This window comes from Lynx canadensis, chromosome A3 (genome assembly GCF_007474595.2).
Source record: "Lynx canadensis isolate LIC74 chromosome A3, mLynCan4.pri.v2, whole genome shotgun sequence".
NCBI classification, from domain to species: domain Eukaryota; kingdom Metazoa; phylum Chordata; class Mammalia; order Carnivora; family Felidae; genus Lynx; species Lynx canadensis.
Genome location: NC_044305.1, coordinates 110,190,169 through 110,207,204, shown reverse-complemented (window position 1 = coordinate 110,207,204; position 17,036 = coordinate 110,190,169). Strand labels below are relative to the sequence as shown.

General features: G+C 44.5%; 1 protein-coding gene across 2 annotated transcripts in view; it reads left to right on the top strand.

Annotated features, from left to right (window-relative positions):
- The window catches only part of VIT (vitrin), a 105,743-nt gene that overhangs the window by 8,211 nt on the left and 80,496 nt on the right, over window positions 1-17,036 (top strand). For both annotated transcript variants that reach the window (XM_030311316.2, XM_032592699.1), the window contains exon 2: window positions 14,704-14,773. In XM_030311316.2, coding sequence (XP_030167176.1) covers window positions 14,722-14,773 — 52 coding nt within the window. In that variant the 5' untranslated portion in view covers window positions 14,704-14,721. The remainder of the gene's footprint in view (window positions 1-14,703; window positions 14,774-17,036) is intronic.

The window sequence follows — 17,036 nt, the reverse complement described above, 5'->3', positions numbered from 1 at the left end:
ACCCCCCCCACCCCACCCCTCCGCCGATTCACATACTCTGCCGCAGTTCTTGCCTCTGCCCTGGATGAAATCAGAGTAGGTCCCTTAATATCTCAGGCCACATGAAGAATTTTTAAAAAGATCTTACCCACGCTACACCTCCAGACAATCAGTTTAGTCATTAATACGGATGTAATACTAAGTACTGCTTAAGTTTAAAGTTTCACCCTCACCCCAGGCCTAACTGCTGCAACAGAGAAGGAGGCATGACCAGATTCTCTCTTTCTCTGCCTTGTGCCTCTACCCACCTTCCACTTAGCTGCCAATGACAGTACCTTCAGATCCAGAGTTGAAGTGGGTACAGAGAGGAAAGGTAAGAGGACAGAAAGGCCTTACAGCGGATTCTGTTGTAAGTTGACATCCGGGTTCCTTGGGTTTGGCAGGCATGTGCAGGTGTTTCTTGTTTGCATGGGGCACTTCTGTGGGTTCTTGGGAGATGCTACCAGTTTGTTGGGAACGCCTCAGCCGTGGTTCCCCAGATGCCACTGCATACGGATCTGCTCTGGCCAGGGGCGGGCGGGGGAGGGGATTGTGTTACAGCTCCTTGCTCAGCCTCTGAAAAACCGGCAGTCTATCGCCTATGATTTCCACTGTGGCCTCCTCAACCCTCTGTGCACCTGGCTTGGGCAGGACCTGAAGTGACCCCAGGCTGACTCTTGCACAGGGTCTGCTTTGCCACAAGCTATTCTCTCTCCGGTAGATGTAGATGTCTCAGTCATGAGCCAGACACCCGTCCACTGCACCCCCAAGACCAGTCGGTCATTTTAAATGGGGCTACAGGACATCCAAGATGGACTTCCAAAGGAGGTGACCAAGAGCCGGGATGTGTGGCCGACTGCCTCCCTCCAGACTACTACCAGAGTTATAGGAGCCGAGTGGGAAGCTGGAGACCAGAGAGCAGGAACGGCTGTAGGAAAAGTTATTGGCATTTCCTCCCCCCTCCCCCTCTCCAGATGCAGGAGGGGAGCAGGGCGTGTCCCCACCCCCATCACTTCAGACGGCAGGAAGAGGACCGTCAGGGAGACCACTTTGGAACATGCAATGAGTTCTCATGTAGTCTCCAGTCTCCGCTGAAGCTAAGACAAAGGGTCATCCGATTTTAACATCTCATTACACAGTCAATTACAATACACTCAAATGTTTATTTAGATGGGTGTGTTATGCCTGGTTAAACTTAAAAATATGCCTGGTGCATCACTTTACCCTAAATAGCGTTTGTGAGAGAGAGAAAGCTCTGTGTGAGTTCAGGCCCAGATAGGACTCAAAAAAAAAAAAAAAAAAAAAACAAAATCCCTTGACCTCACAACCAAGACAATGTTATTACACAACGTATGCATTTTACAGTGTGCATCTTAACTACTGTCAACAGAATATTTCAAAAAACCTGGGACATACGTGTCAAGGTGAAGAGGAACATGAAACCCTCCTGCAGGGGTAGAATGAGGCAGTAAGCAGGGATAAAGTGAGGCCTGGGGCAGAATTCTGGTGCTGCCACACATTCATTCCAACCTTGGACAGCTCCCTAAATTCTCTAGACCTCAATTTCCTACTCTAAAGAGTGGGCATAGTAGGAGTTACCTCGTAGGACCGCCACGATAATTAAAGAAGATGGTATGTGTGCGGTGTGGAGCATTCGGTAGGGATTCAACAAATGAAGTTGTTATGATCCCAGTGGGCTCTCAGGTTCGAAAACGTCCCATGAAGAACAAAAAAGAAATGAATCCCATCTCATGTAACAGGGCACTAGACAGCTGGGCCAAAATTGTCGGGATGGACACGAAGGACGGTTGGAAGGCTCCATCAGAGCTGAGAATGGTTTGGAGAGGGCCCCTGGAGCGGGACGCCACATGGCTTTGGAGACCTGGGTCTCCTGCTTCAGAATGCCTCCTTCTGCTGGTTCCGCCGATGTCTGGGACTTAAGCCTCCATCACCTCAAATGCTCAGCCGCAGTGACTGCCCTCCTCCACGACCTGCCTTCCCCCCACCTCAAGGAGCCCCTGGTTGCTGGGATTCAAGAATGCGCTTTAACCCACAGCCCCGTGCTTGCCTCTCTGCAGCATGGGAAGACCCAGGACCCTGTTCATCTGAGAGGAACCCACACGTTACCAGGAGGCCAACGGGAAGATGCTATGGATCTTACAGAATCTCCCTCATCTTCCTTCCTACCCCAGCTGGGAGGCTAGGCAAGACCTGAAAATGTTTTTCTGTGCCTCAGAATTGAAGGCAGACCAAAAAGCACAGAGTGTTCAGGCCAGTCGAGGCTCCGGGGATCACAGCTGGACGGATCCAAGCACACAGCTCCACATTCACAGTGGACAGCCCTTGGCAACCACAAACCTCAGAGCCCAAAGGAGAAAACCCACTGGGAGGAGGCAGCGCTAATCCACAGTGTCAAACACATTAAGTAAAGAAGCTTCTGATGAGAGAAGCTCATCTTCCAAAGCTCCATGAGAATCTTTTAACCGCACACAGTTGCCAGAGTAACTGAAAGGAGCGGTCATGGTCCACCTCGCCTTTTACTGAGGTCCTCAGCCCTTCCCCCAGATTTACTGCCCTTCCATTACGGAAGATAAATAACTCTTGGAAGGAGTTCTTTAGAGCTCATTTGGGGGCATGCCTGCAAACTAGTATTTTTTTCCTACTGGCAATAGAAGATCTAAACTACCACTTTAGAAACGTAATTACTGTTTGCAACCTTACTAGAAATCACTATTGGTCGAAGCCTTTGTGGATGTGGTAAGCATTACCATATGTCAGGTTCTTAACGAGGTACAAAATGATGGTCCGAAACACGCACACCAAAAAAGGCTTTCCCTTTTTGCTTTTCTGACACGCAGAAACATGCCACATGGATCAATGAGCCTAATGGCAGAGGCCTATCTCCATCATCGAACACAGGGATGACCTCTCTAGTCCCCCACTGTCCACCAGTAAATCTCTCTGCTTCGGGATTTGACCTGACTGTACGTGGTGATCAAAAGCGGTCCTGGGGAAAGTGAGCCTGAGTTGTCCACACCTTGGTTATAAAAAATATTTACCTATAATATTTATGGAAAATTCCTAGACTGGAACATCAGTAAACATAACCCTCTTACAAACACACTGGGAAAAAAAATCTCAGAAATCACAGTTGCTCAACCCTGGCACTACTGGTATGTCAGGCTGGATAATTCACAGTTGTGAGGCTGTCCCATGTGCTAGAGGGCATTCAGCAGCATCCCTCGCCCCCACCCGTCTACCCACTAGAAGCAGAGGCCCCACCCCAAGCTGTGACAACCAAAAATGTCTTCAAACACTACCATACCTTTTTGGGGAGGGGGCAAAATCCTCTTGGTTGTGAACCATGGTCTTTTTTTTTTTTTTTAATATTTATTTATTTTTGAAGGAGAGAGAGAGACAGAACATGACCAGGGGAGGGATAGAGAGAGAGATAGAGAGAGGGAGACACAGATCCGAAGCAGGCTCCAGGCTCCAAGCTGTCAGCACAGAGCCCGACGTGGGGCTCAAGCTCATGAGCCTTGAGATCATGACCTGAGCCAACGCTTAACTGACTGAGCCACCCAGGTGCCCCGTGAACCATGGTCTTAAACATATTGGAAACTCCACGGTGACATTCTCACAGCATCAGCTCAAGGTCACCCACTCCCAGAGCACCCCAGGTGTGCAGGCTGTGTTCTTCCTCCTCAGGTGCTGCCACAGCTTGTGAGATTCTTTGTCACACTTGTTCCCAGAGCCTCCCTCCAGACTGGGATATAGCCTCTCGAACCCCTGCTTGAGGCTACCACAAGACTGGCACCAGGGCCCTTTTCATCTTAAATGTTTTCATTTTTTACTACTAATCATGTCAGGGAAAGAGATAACTAAAACGAGATGAAAAGGGTTTGGGGGCACCTAGGTGGCTCAGCTGGCTAAGCATCCAACTCCAGATTTCGGCTCAGGTCATGATTTCACAGTTTGGGAGATGGAGCCCTGCATCAGGCTCTGTGCTGACAGCGTAGAGCCTGCCTAGGGTCTCTCTCTCTCTCTCTCTCTCTCTCTCTCTCTCTCTCTGTGCCCCTCCCCACCTCTTTCTCTCCCTCTCTCAAAGTAAATAAACAAACTAAAGAAGGGGAGGTTCGAAGCAAAGCTTCAAGGAATAGAAACCAACTCCAACTGGCTGGAGTAAAAGGGCCCAGAAACATCTATGTCATGAGCAGGAGACCCAGTCCAGCTGGACCTCCATCACACTGGAAATGGGAACTGGAAAGTGGCCAGAAACCAAGGTGTCTTCTCCCCCTGCTTCTCTCGGGGCCATAGGCTTTCTCTTCTCCTCTCTTTGTCCTTCATCTCTATATCTTATTCAGGGTCCCAACTCCAAATCCCAAGGGGGATCTTGATTGGCATAGGTTATCTTTTCCTGCCAGACCAGCTGCATCACTTAATTTTAGCATGTATTATTTCTGTGTCTGACTGTAACATCTGAGACATTCATTTCAGGGGTCTTTTGAGATTAAAGCTCTAGATGTAACCAGGCATTTAAATGTGCAAAGAACTATACAAATGAGTGGAGTTTTTATTTTATAATAATATATAATAAATCATGGGATTTATTTACAGTAACAGTTACGTGAGAGGTTTGATATAGTCAAAAGAGCATGGGACTAAAATAGAGACCTGGCCTTAGACAAGCCACTTCACTGCTCTGAATTATAGGGATAATAATGGCCATTCTACACCAAGAGGTTCTTAGGTGATTCAGATGAGAGATTTGTTGAGAAAGCTTCTTACAGACTCTGCCATTGTTACAGTCTTCTGTAGTTACAAAGACAGGTACTTTGAGTTAGGAAAGAATCGGGAATCATTTCTCAGCTACAAGCCCAACCGAAAAGGAAACACATTATCTCACTTGTCAGGTGGTCCAGAGGTGGGCCCCACCTCCAGGCACAAGACAGAGTTCCAGCTCCATTTCTCTGTGATTCACTTGGCTGTCCTCCTCCTTTTTTGTGTTGACTTTTTCCTCACATTGACTTGTCTCGTGGTCACAAGATGGCTGCCAGCAGACCAACAAGGGAGGCAACCTCTCTCCCTGAAAAACACAGACTTAAGTCTTTCCATTCTGTGTGTCTGACACAACTCAGGACACAGCCCGCCCTTGAACTAGGCGCTATCGCTTGGAGGGGGCCCCGTGTTGATAGGCTCAAGGCTGGGGTTCTGAAGCAATCGCCAGCAAGGGGGAGAAAGTATATATAACAATCCTTGGCTTAGACTTGGAATCAGGATCCACCCCAGGAGCAGGGATAGAGCAGCTTCCTCTAAGTCATCTGTGTGCATTTATTCTTTTTATCAAATTGGGGTTGTGTTAGGAAAGAGGAAGTGGAGAAGAAGTCGCTCTGCTTAGGCAACCCTCAGCGTCCTGTCCGCAAAGCCTGCCTCAGAGCACATCTTCAAGTAGCCTGGTATATTCTTAGCAGCCAACATGGAGAAAAGGGAAACTCTCCCCTGCCTCCCTTGCCTATTTGGCTTGTACTTTTCTGTTGGTATTTCTTTAAGATAGAAGAAGGGATTGGAAAGAGAAGGAAAATAAGGAAAGGGAGAAAAACTACCATGCTTTCTGGCTCGCTCCTGTGTTCTCTCCCTCCCTCCCTCCCTCTCCCTCTCCTTCACAGAATCCTGGGGGATTGTAATAGTGACTGCTGGTGTCATGGCAACAGGAAATGCAGTGTTTCAGGCCCAGCCCAGAGGAACAGGATCTATGTAAAGGTTTATATGCAGATCGAGGCCACCTCCACATTGAAAAGACCCCTCCTAGGACCAGTCTTCCTTCTTCCAACCTCACTAGATCAACCCACATCCACTGACAAACAGCTGAGGCTTTACATCAGGCAGAGATGGGGAAAGCAAAAGGCTGCACATGTAGCCTCTCCCCATTCAGAGATGTCTGCCCTCGGGGGATTTTTGGCATTTTGGAAATACAGCACAAGCCTCTCATAACTATTAAGCGTTTCCAGATGGACACTGGCTCTTTCTGCCTTGTGGACAAAGAGTACTGTTAGGTGCTCCCCCTTGTAGCATCATAGATTAGACAAACACCAGCACTGCATAAATCTTACACGCCCACTAGGGCAGATTTTCTGCAAGTGAGGGGCTCCAGTAAGCCTCTAGGGGGCTTATTAAAAATGATGAATGCAAAAATAATTTTTAAGTCTTCCATGTCTCCCTATTGCCTAAAGGATCAATTGCACATTCTTTAGGCATGACATTCAAGGCCAACATGGCCCCTTCTTTCCTCTCTAACAGTCTGATCTCTCGCCCAGCCTCTCAGAGCAGCTCCCAGTTCCTGAAGCTACTCAGTCCCCTGTGTCCTGTCCTCCCCTCCTCACGCATTGTGTTCCGGCCTGCCAGTTAAACGAGTTCAAGCCCCTTCCAATCCCCATGCCCCAGGCCTATGTGACCATCCACACTTTTTGCCATCACCGTATCCTTGACAGCAGAGATTCTCACTTCTGGCTGCACAGGGGAGTCACCGGGGGAGCTTTAAAACAATACTGATACCAACTCAGAGCAATTACATCAGAACAGATGAAGGAAGCATGCTTATTACAAAACAGTGATTTGCCAATGCAGGGCTCTGGGCTCAGAATGCCTGCTGTGAATTCCAGCTCTTCTTCCGCCGCAGCCTTGTGACCTTGGGCAGAGGACCTCTACAATTAAGGCAGGAAGGAGCCCCCACCTCATGGGGTTGTTGCAAAGATTAAATGAGCCATTATTGACACTTAGTATGTGCTCAGTCTGTGTTAGTTATGGTGAGGGCACATCAGTCTCCTTCTAGAAGACCCTAGGCAACTTGATGATGGGACCTGCATCTCGCTCCTCTCCGCCTAGCATGGAGCACACAATTTTTTTGGATGATTGAATGGATGCACGAATGAAGAGGAATCTTGACTTGAGGAGGTCACAAAGATTTACAAGAAAGAGGTGGCCCATGAGCTGAACCTTGAGAGATGGAGAGGCTTGTGTAAGGCCGATGAGGAGCTAATCCAGACAGAGGAATAGTAAGCTCACGGGACGAGATGCTGAGGTGTCGCGTGTAGAGAAAAACCCTCCTCTGACTCCCAGGTGTGCTGGGGTCGGAGGAGAGGGTTACGGACAAGAACTGCAGTGTGATGGCTTGAAATCCCTCACTGAGGAAGCCAGGCTTTTATTCCAGAGAGGATGAGTGGACTGTGAAGGAGGATTCTGAGAGGCTGAATGTACACTCGGACCCATGCTTCAGGAAGCTGATCCTCCCCAGCTGGGGGGAAGGATGACCCAGAGCAGAATGCAGAGAGCAAGGAATGGGTTGGGAGATGACTGCAGCTTCTCGTTAAATATCGATGTTATCTATGTTCAATCTTCCAAACAGCCTGTTTCACTAATTTCTGACTTATTTACATAGGGGCACAGAGTAAGGATTTCAACAGAACAAAACTGTCACACTCACTTCTGTCTCTCATCACCACTTACCGGGTTTTCTTTCTCTGAGGTAATCAATGTTATTGAAATAAAAAAATATATAGGAAAGTTCTATGGACAATTGTATGCCAACAAATTGGATAACCTAGCTGACGTGGACAAATTCTAGACACGCAAAGCCTACCAAGACTATGAAGAAATAGTAAATCTGAATAGACCTGTAACTAGTATAGAGATTTAATCAGTAATCAAAAATCGCCTGACAACAAAAAGCCCTGGGTCTGATGGCTTCTCTGGTGAATTCCACCAAACATTTAAAGAAGAACCAATACCAAACCTTCTCAAACTTTTCCCAAAAACTAAAGATAAGGGAATGCTTCTTAAATCATCCTGCAAGGCCAGCGTTACCCAGAGCCCAGATTAGACAAAGGCACCACAGGAAAAGAAAACTACAGTGTCGCCTAACAATACAATATCCCGTATAAATGTGGATGCAAAACTCTTCCACAGAATATTAGGAAATTGAACTCAGAAGCAGATTAAAAGTAATTATACAACATGACCAAGTGGGATTTACTCCTGGAATGGAAAAATGGTTGAACATGCAAAAATCGACTAATGTAATATACCATGTTAATAGAATAAAGGGAGGAAAAAACAAACATCATCTCAAGTGATGCAGAAAAATCATTTGGCAAAATTTAGCACCCTTTCATGATAAAAAATACTCAGCAAACTAGGAATGGAAGGAAACTACCTGAACATAATAAAAACCATATATGAAATCTTACAGCAAACCTCCTGCTCAATGGTGAAAGACTGAAAGTTTCTCCTTAGGGTCAGGAACAAGACAAGGATGCCCATCTGTTTTTACCACTTCTATTCAACATAGCACTGGAAGTTCTAGCCAGAGGAATTAGGCAAGGGAGGTAAATAAAATTCATCTAAAATGGAAGGAAGAAGTAAAATTATCTGTTTGCAGATGGTATGCTCTTATACGTAGAAAATCCTAAAGATTACACAACCAAATTGTTAGAATGAATAAATGAATTCAGCCAAATAGGATACAACGTCAACAGGCAAAAATCACTTGCATCTTTATACATGAAGAACGTACAGTCTAAAGAGGAAATTAAGAAAACAATTCCATTTACAATAGCATCAAAAAGAATAAAATACTTAGGAATTAATTTAATCAAGGAGGCTAAAGACTTATACAATGAAAACTACAGAATATTGCTGAAAGAAACTGAAGGAGGCATAAATAAGTAGAAACGTATTCCATATTGATAAACTGGAAGACTTAGTATTTTTTTCATTTTATTATATATATATTATATATAATACACACACACACACACACACACACACACACATATATATATAGAGAGAGAGAGAGAGAGACAGAGAGACAGAGAGACAGAGAGACAGAGAGAATCCCAAGGAGACTGCACACTTAGCACAGAGGCTGATACATAGCTGGATCCCATGACCCTGGGTCATTACCTGAGCCGAAATCAAGAGTCAGATGCTCAACCGACTGAGCCACCCAGGTGCCTCTGGAAGACTTAATACTTTTACGATGTCAATACCAGGGCACCCGGGTGGCTCAGTCAGTTAAAAGTCAGACACTTGATTTCGGCTCAGGTCACGATCTCATGGTGGAGCCTGCTTAAGATTCTCTCTTTCCCTCTTTGCCCCTCCCCCACTTGCAGGCATTTGCATGCTCGCTCGCTCGCTCTCTCTCTCTCTCTCTCTCTCTCAAAAATAAATAAGTAAAATAAAGTCTATTTTTAAAAAGATCTCAATACTACCTAAAGCAATCTATAGATTCAATACAATACCTATCAAAATTCTAATGATGTTCTTTGCAGAAATTGAAAAACGCATCCAAAAATTTATGTGAAATCTCAAGGGACACCAAATAGCCAAAACAATCTTGAAAAAGAAGAGGAGAGCTGGAGGACACACAGTTCCTGATCTAAAAGTAAAAAAACAAATTACTACAAAGCTATAGTAATCAAAATAGTGTGGAATTGGCAGAGAAACATACATCGACAGAAACATACATGGAACAGAATAGAGTGCCCAGAAATGAACCCTTACATATATGGTCAAATCATTTTTGACCACGGTGCCAAGACCATTCAATAGGGAAAAGACAGACTCTTAAACAAATGGTGCTGGGAGAAGAGCATATCCACATGCAAGAGAACAAAGCTGTACCCTCACCTAACACCATAAACAAAATTTAACTCGAATGGACCAAAGATCTAAATGTAAGACCTAAAACTATAAAACTCTTAGGGGAAAACATACGACAAAAGCTGCATGACATTGGATTTGGCAATGATTTCTTGGATATGACACCCAAAGGCACAGACAACAAAAGAAAAATAGACAAATTAGTCTTCATGAATATTTAAAAATCTTGTGCATCAAAGGCACTGTCAACAAAGTACAAAAAAATGGGATAAAATATTTGCAAATCATAGCTGATAAGAGATTAATATCCAGAAAGTATACGTGACTCCAAGAATTCAACAAGAAAACAACCTGCTAAAAAACCAGGCAAAGGACTTGAATAGACATTTCTTCACAGAAGATCTCCAAGTGGCCAACAAGCACACAAACAGTTGGTCAACATCCCTAACCGTTAGGGAAACACAAATCAAAGCTGTGACAAGATGCCACTTCACACCCATTAGAATGAGTACCATCGAAAGAAACTGAAAATAACAAGGTTGGTGACAACATGCAGATGCTAGACCCCTTGAGCGCTGTTAATGGCCACGTAAAATGGTGCAGCCATTCCAAAAACAGTATGGTGGCTCCTCAAAACACAAGAACATAAAACTACCATATGATCCAGTGATTTCCCTTTGAGGTATAAACAAAAGAACTGAAAGCAGGGTGTCTAAGAGATACTTGTACATCCACGATCACGGCAGCATTTTTCACGATAACCAAAGTGTAGAAGCAACCCAAGAGTTCATGAACTGGTGAAAGGATAAGTAAAATGTGGTTTATACATACAATGCAGTATCACCCAGCACCAAAAAGAAAGAAATTCTGAGACAGGCTACAACGTGGATGAACCCTGAAAACATCATACTATTTGAAATGGGCCGGTCACAAAAAGACAAATACCGTATGATTCACTTAAATGAAGTACTTAGTCAAAATCCTTGAGGCAGAATGCTGGTTGCCAGGGACTTGGGAGTAGGGGGAAATGGGGGGGTTTTCTTTAATGGGCGTAGAATTTCAGTTTTACAAGACAAAAAGAGTTCTGGAAATCGATGGCGGTGATGATTGTACGTTATTAATGTGTCAACATTAACCTCTTACAAAACGGTTAAGATAGTAAATTTTACATTTGTGCATTTTAGCACAATTTTTAAATTGGAGGAAAAAAACCCAAAGAACCATATACATATAAGGTGATGTTATTATTTATTACCAACTCGCTCTTTTCTAAATCCAGGCAACGAGAGGTCTAATTAAGTTGGCTGGCTACTCCACTTACGTTAGTGTGTATTTTTATTTCACAATCAGGCTTCATTTGCCTCACTAGAACTTCATGTTCAGGACTCCATATTCCATCTCATGGCGCAATCCATAAATTCATGAATCAGTAACACATTCTTTTGGAAACTCCAGTTGTCTGGGTTTTGTTCAAACCCTGGTGAGCACATGAGGATTCAGGGCTCCAACATTACTGTGCACCACACAGTTTCGTGGCACTGGACAGTCTACAAGTACCGCTTAACAGCGGTGGCAGCCATCCTCATTTCTGGCCTCTGGAATGGCTAAGAGAGGGTTAGAGGTTTTTCAACACACATTTCAAAAAGGCACATTTATACTTTCTTTCAGTATATGAGTGAATGGGCCAAACAAGGAGAGAAATTGACGTGGTAAGAAAGAGGCCTCAAAACATTGATTCCAAGAGACCAGAGTGATTCTGGTCCATGATGAATGAGTCAGCATTTGGGTGATAACTCCTACAGGATTAGAGTGTTTCCTGGAATCCTGTTTGTTTTTATCCACCCGTCCCAGCACGTAAAGGTCAGGTCCATCATGTCTCCTCAAGTTGTAAGACACAGATCTGAGAGCATTTCTCTCTGCAATCCATCTTCAGTTTGTTGACGATCAATAATGCTTATTGAGATATAAATCACATGCCATAATATAACCCTTGAAGGTGTACAATTCACTAGTTTTTAGTGTGTTCACAAGATTGTCGGTTTTCTTTTTTTATTTCCCAGGGAAAGGAGAAAGCCCCAGCTACTCACTCATTAATCCAACATGTATTTACTGGGCACATAAAAAAAAATCGAGTAAAAAATCCTTGCCCTCATGGAGCTTGCATTCTAGTGGAGAACACTTGTTTATTTATTTAAACAAGTAAAATAAATAAAGTATGTCAGTGGCAATAGTAACATGAAAAAAAATAGTAGGAAAAGGATAGGGTGTACCAGTTGGTGGTGGGTGGCAGAGGTAATGTTGGGTGGTAAGGGGATGTGTCAAGAGAAGGTAACATTTAAGCAAAGACTTGAAAGAAATGAGGCAGTAAATCATGTTCTGATCTTGGGGGAGGGGCATCCAGGTAGAGGAAACAGACCATGAGATGAGAAGTGTGTGCTAGAAACAGCCAGGAGGCCATTGTACTCAGAGCTTAACAAGTAAGGGAGAAAATGGGGAGAAATGAGGTCAGGGGGGCCAATGGTGCAAAATCACATAGGGTTGTAAGCCACTTGTCAAGACTTGGGCTTTGATTCGGAATAACATGGGGAGCCACTTCAGAGTTCTGATTGCTGTGAGGATTGTGGAGTCAGAGGAAGAAGGAACTAGCCCAGTAAGGAGGCTGATTGCGATAACCAGGTGACAGGAGGCATGGCCTGGAGCAGATGGCAGTAGTAAAGATGATAAGACATGGTCAGATTCTGGATACATTATGAATATAGAGCCAACAGCCTTGGCTGATAGGTAAGATGTGGAGAAAGAGAAGCAGAAATCAAGGGTGACCTGATAAAATCTGCAAAGCTGAACAGTAACAGCCAACTGGTGGGGCTGGGTTAGGTCGGTACAGGAGGGTAGCTTGATATACTGCACTTATTCCATAAAAAGTTAACGGTTTCGTCCTGAAAACATGTTAAGTGGCTCCGGAGCTTCTCAGAGTCAAAATAGTAAAAGACGAAAAAAAATTTTTAATTGCTATCACCCTATTTCCCAAACATAACCCAGCTACTTAAGCATCAAATTGCCAAACTGACTGTATGTATGATTTTATTTCTATTTTGAAGCTAAGAGCCGTTATTTGCCTATTATGTAAACAGTAGTCAACAACTTTTATTGGGAAATTTAACACATTGCAATTGTTGCTGGAAATTAGCAAAATAATCCGTTCTGTTTGAGGTTACTCTTGCTGCCTAATTTAATTGTCTGTAATAAAATCTTTCATATACTAAAAAGTTTTATTTAAGTTAATTGCATCAGGTACTTGTATTACTACCTCAACCATAATTTGATAATTGCTTTTTGTTAATAAAATCTGCATAGTACTGAATCTAAATATTGGGTATAAGCTTGCACTGGACCTAGCTAGTACTAGATGGTGTTTCCAATTCTCTACTTTGGTGGCTTCGTCATCAGCCATGGAATTTTTACACAGAAATCAACAAACGCTACAAGTCAGGGGCTTTCCCTGTCTCCCTGCCCCAGAGAATAACACCACTGGGGATAGCAGAGTGCAGGGTATGAATGCCAGATTTAGGCCACACAGCAATGGCACTGGGCAGAGAGCCATGCACCCCAGAAGACAGGCGTGCTTTATCACTGACATTGCTTAGAATTGCTAGCTTATAAAGGTAATAAAAAGCAGACCAACCTTAAGCCTTTAAATTCTTTCAGACAATGTTCTTCCTCACTGCCTGTGCCCAGGGCAGATCCTTCCTACCTACTCCACCTCCATTCCGGTCCTACTGACCACCCTGGTCACCAGGGATGTGACATTTAACCTTTCTAAGCCTTACTTTCCTGAAGGCATCATAAAATCTGCCACACTGGCTTATCGTGAAGATTTGAGGCAACAGAGTATGTGCTCCACGTAATGAGTAATGGTAGTATGAACAAACCTTTTAGAGTTTCCTCATAGCCTCAAGAGCAGGAGGAAACCCCGTACAGATCGATAGCATCTTCATATCCACTATGCTAACCTCTGAGCTCCTGTCAGTGCTGTTCCTCCCCCAAGTGACCTTGGGGTCACTTCTCCCTATTTCTGCATGTCCAAACTGTTGGTCTTTCAAAGTTGATCAAATGCCACCACCTCTAGGAGGCTTTCTCTTATCCCCATGGCTGTCATTATCTCTCCTTTCTCTAAAATTCCCTGGCCTCCTGGGGAATCTCTGACAATATCCCAGACCTACTGGATTAGAATCTGCGTTTTAACAAAATCTCAGGTAATTCCTATGCATGTAAGATTTAGCAAGTCTTGCTCTAAACCACGGGTCCTCAGATTTGTCAGCACATTGAAATTACCTGGGGAGTTCTTAAAAACACAATGCTAGATCCCACCTTAAGAGATTTTGATTCAATTAGTCTGAGGTGCAGCCCGGACATCAGGGCCTTTTAAAACTCGCAGACGATACTAATATGCAGCAAAGTTTGAGAACCACTGGTCTACACACGCCTCTTCTATTCCCTTATGGAGCCTGGCACACTTACTAACGTTATGGTTATTTGTATCTACACATGTCTTCCCACTTCTTTTAAAATAGAAGTCTTTTAAGAAACCTTTATTAGTTCCATTTCCATCACTTCCTCCCTAATAATACCTAGCCATATAATGGGAATTTAATCAATATTTATTGAATGAGGAATGCATTGTTTACTTGTAATCCAAAAATGTTCTCTCAATATCATAAGTGTAGCTTTTGTCCTAATTTAAAGGCTGGTTGAGCATCTTCCCGAAATGATGGAGTTACTTTGTCTTCGGTTCTAAGACCAAACCTGTGAAGAATAGGGGCTAGTGGCCAGCATGGGTTCTGGGTACCAGTGAGGCTGGCCACTGCCATCTCTGTGGGCTCCTTAGAGCAAGCTGCCACTTAGAATCCTGAGACTCCAGGGAGCAATGCAAAACGAGGCAGCCCTCCCCGCCCCGCCCCCTGACTCCATGCGTCCAATTTCAGAACTCTTGGCTGAAATGTGACGGTGTTATTGTTTCTTCCTCTCCAGGGTGCCATTTTGATTTTTATGGGGATTGTTGTCCTCACTATGAAGGCATCTGTTATTGAAATGTTCCTCGGTAAGTACTTTTATATGTGTATCTGGATACACTTTTAACATTTTCCTAAAGTCCAAAGAATCTTGCCAAGAAAAGGTTTAAACCAAGACAGTGCATGTAAACAGCACAGTGTATCTTTTTATGATACATAGTTTGGAGGGAAGTTTCAGTGAGAATGTTAACTGTGGATCAAATTCAGGATGTAAGTGTGTATATATTTTTGTATAAGGCAAATGTATGTATTACATGTTTGTACATATTACACACATTTATATGCACATATCTGTGCATTCTTCAGCAACTAGCCAACATCGCAGATAGAGCACATTTACGGATTCTGAATTTGGGAACATTCTTGTTTCTTATTCCTCAAAAAAACAAAAAAAATTATTATCACTGACATGACCTTACTTGTAACCACTGGTGACCCATACTTTTGGAGATGAAACCCTTACCCATTATCAGCAGGGAACACAATTTTGGGTAGGCTCTGGAGGAGCAGAAGCTCGCCCAGAAGAGAGAAGAGGGTTGACGGGTTTAGCTTTAAGCCCGAGGGTAATCTAGTAATTTCAACCCCACTGCACCCCAACCATGTTGGATACAGTGACCCCACGGATGGCTGTGATACTAATGCCAGGGAAGTGTGCAGAGCCCTTTCAGGCAGTCTATCTGTTCACTAGGGCTGCCACAACACAATACCACAAACCGGGGGTGGGGGTGGGGGTGGGGGGTGCTTCAAATGGCAAGATTTTATTCGCTCACTGTCCTGAAAGCTAGAAGTCCAAACTCAGAGTGTCAGCAGGCTTGGTTTCTTCAGAGGGCTGTGGTGGAGAGTCTGTTCCATGCCTCTCTCTCAGCTTCTGGTTGTTTGCGGGCCATCTTTGGCACTTCTTAACGTCACACCCCTCTGCGTGTGCATCTGTGTGTGCGCCCAAATTTCCCCCTTCTTATAACACTTACAATCCAACATATTGGATTAGAGGCCCAACCTAGTCCAGTAGGACCGCATCAGAACTTAAATCATTACATCTGCAAGCAGCCTATTTCAAAATGAGGTCATATTCGGTATTGGGGGCTGGGACTTCAACATATGAATCTAGGATGGACAAAATTAAACCCATAACATAGTCTGAATGTTCAAGGTCTGTGCAGAGGGCGTCTACACAGCAGAGTTGGCAAATGGAAGAGAAAGAAGTAACACAGCTGAGAAGGCAAGAGGGCTTTCACCTGGTGGAAGGAGACTAGACTGGGAGTCGGAGGGTTCACATGGGTTCTGGTCCAGACTCCCCCACCAACCTGCTGAAGGATATTCAACCTGGGAAACTCAGGCTCCTTCACTTGGACCTTGTCCTTTGAGAGGCTGCCCCCTCCCACAATCACTCGCCTGTTAGCAGGTTTCTTATTTAGGGCAGGTAGAGAGTCAGAAATAAGAAGGCTTTAGTGACTGTAAAACAAACAAAACAAGCAAACCCTGAGGCCATTTCATACTCAGCATGTCCCCTGCATCACAGAACCAAGAAGGAAGACTTGACTATCCTTCCTGGTCCCAGCCTGACTCAGCCTGCCTTTCTGCAAAACTCTCTCCCCTCAGGGCTACTCATTCAGAAAGTGAGAAATCAAAGTAGACAAAGGAGACTCCTGTCACAAAATCCCCTCTCTGTGTCCTCACATGTCTGCCTCCCTGGCTTCTCTCTTGTTCATCTGCTGGTCTCCATCCCAGGACCATTTCCCTGTCATGCTCCTTGGTACCCATGATAGCCTCCCTGCCCCAAATCCTGAGCCCTCTAATTCCTTCTCTACCATACCCCAATCTCTCTAAAGCCCATGTCTGATCACCCCTCTTGAGTTAAACTCCTCAGTATTTCCCCTTTGTCTTTGAGATGGGGTCCATATCAATTAAAGTGCCTTGCTTGTTGGGGAGGCCTTCCTGATATGGCCCTTGCTGTCTTCTGTGCTCCTTGCTCCCCACGGAGTCCACTCTGGCTTCCAGGGACCTGAAAAGTACTGACTTTCTCATTCCCCTGAGACTCCCATCATTTCTCCCCTCCAGGCCTTTGACCATGCTGTTCCCCTTCCTGGAATGTTCTTCCTCTTGCCTCCATACCTCCCCAAGCCCTACTGGTCCTCAGAAAGCTTCCCTCAGCCCCTCATTTGATCAGGCCATCTTTCTAAGTGTGCCATTGCACCCTGTATTGATTTCCATCATAGCTGCATGGCATTTGCCTTGCCACTAGCCCAGGTCCCCCAAAGCTGTGAACTCGTTGAGGGCAAAAGCTGGTGCATT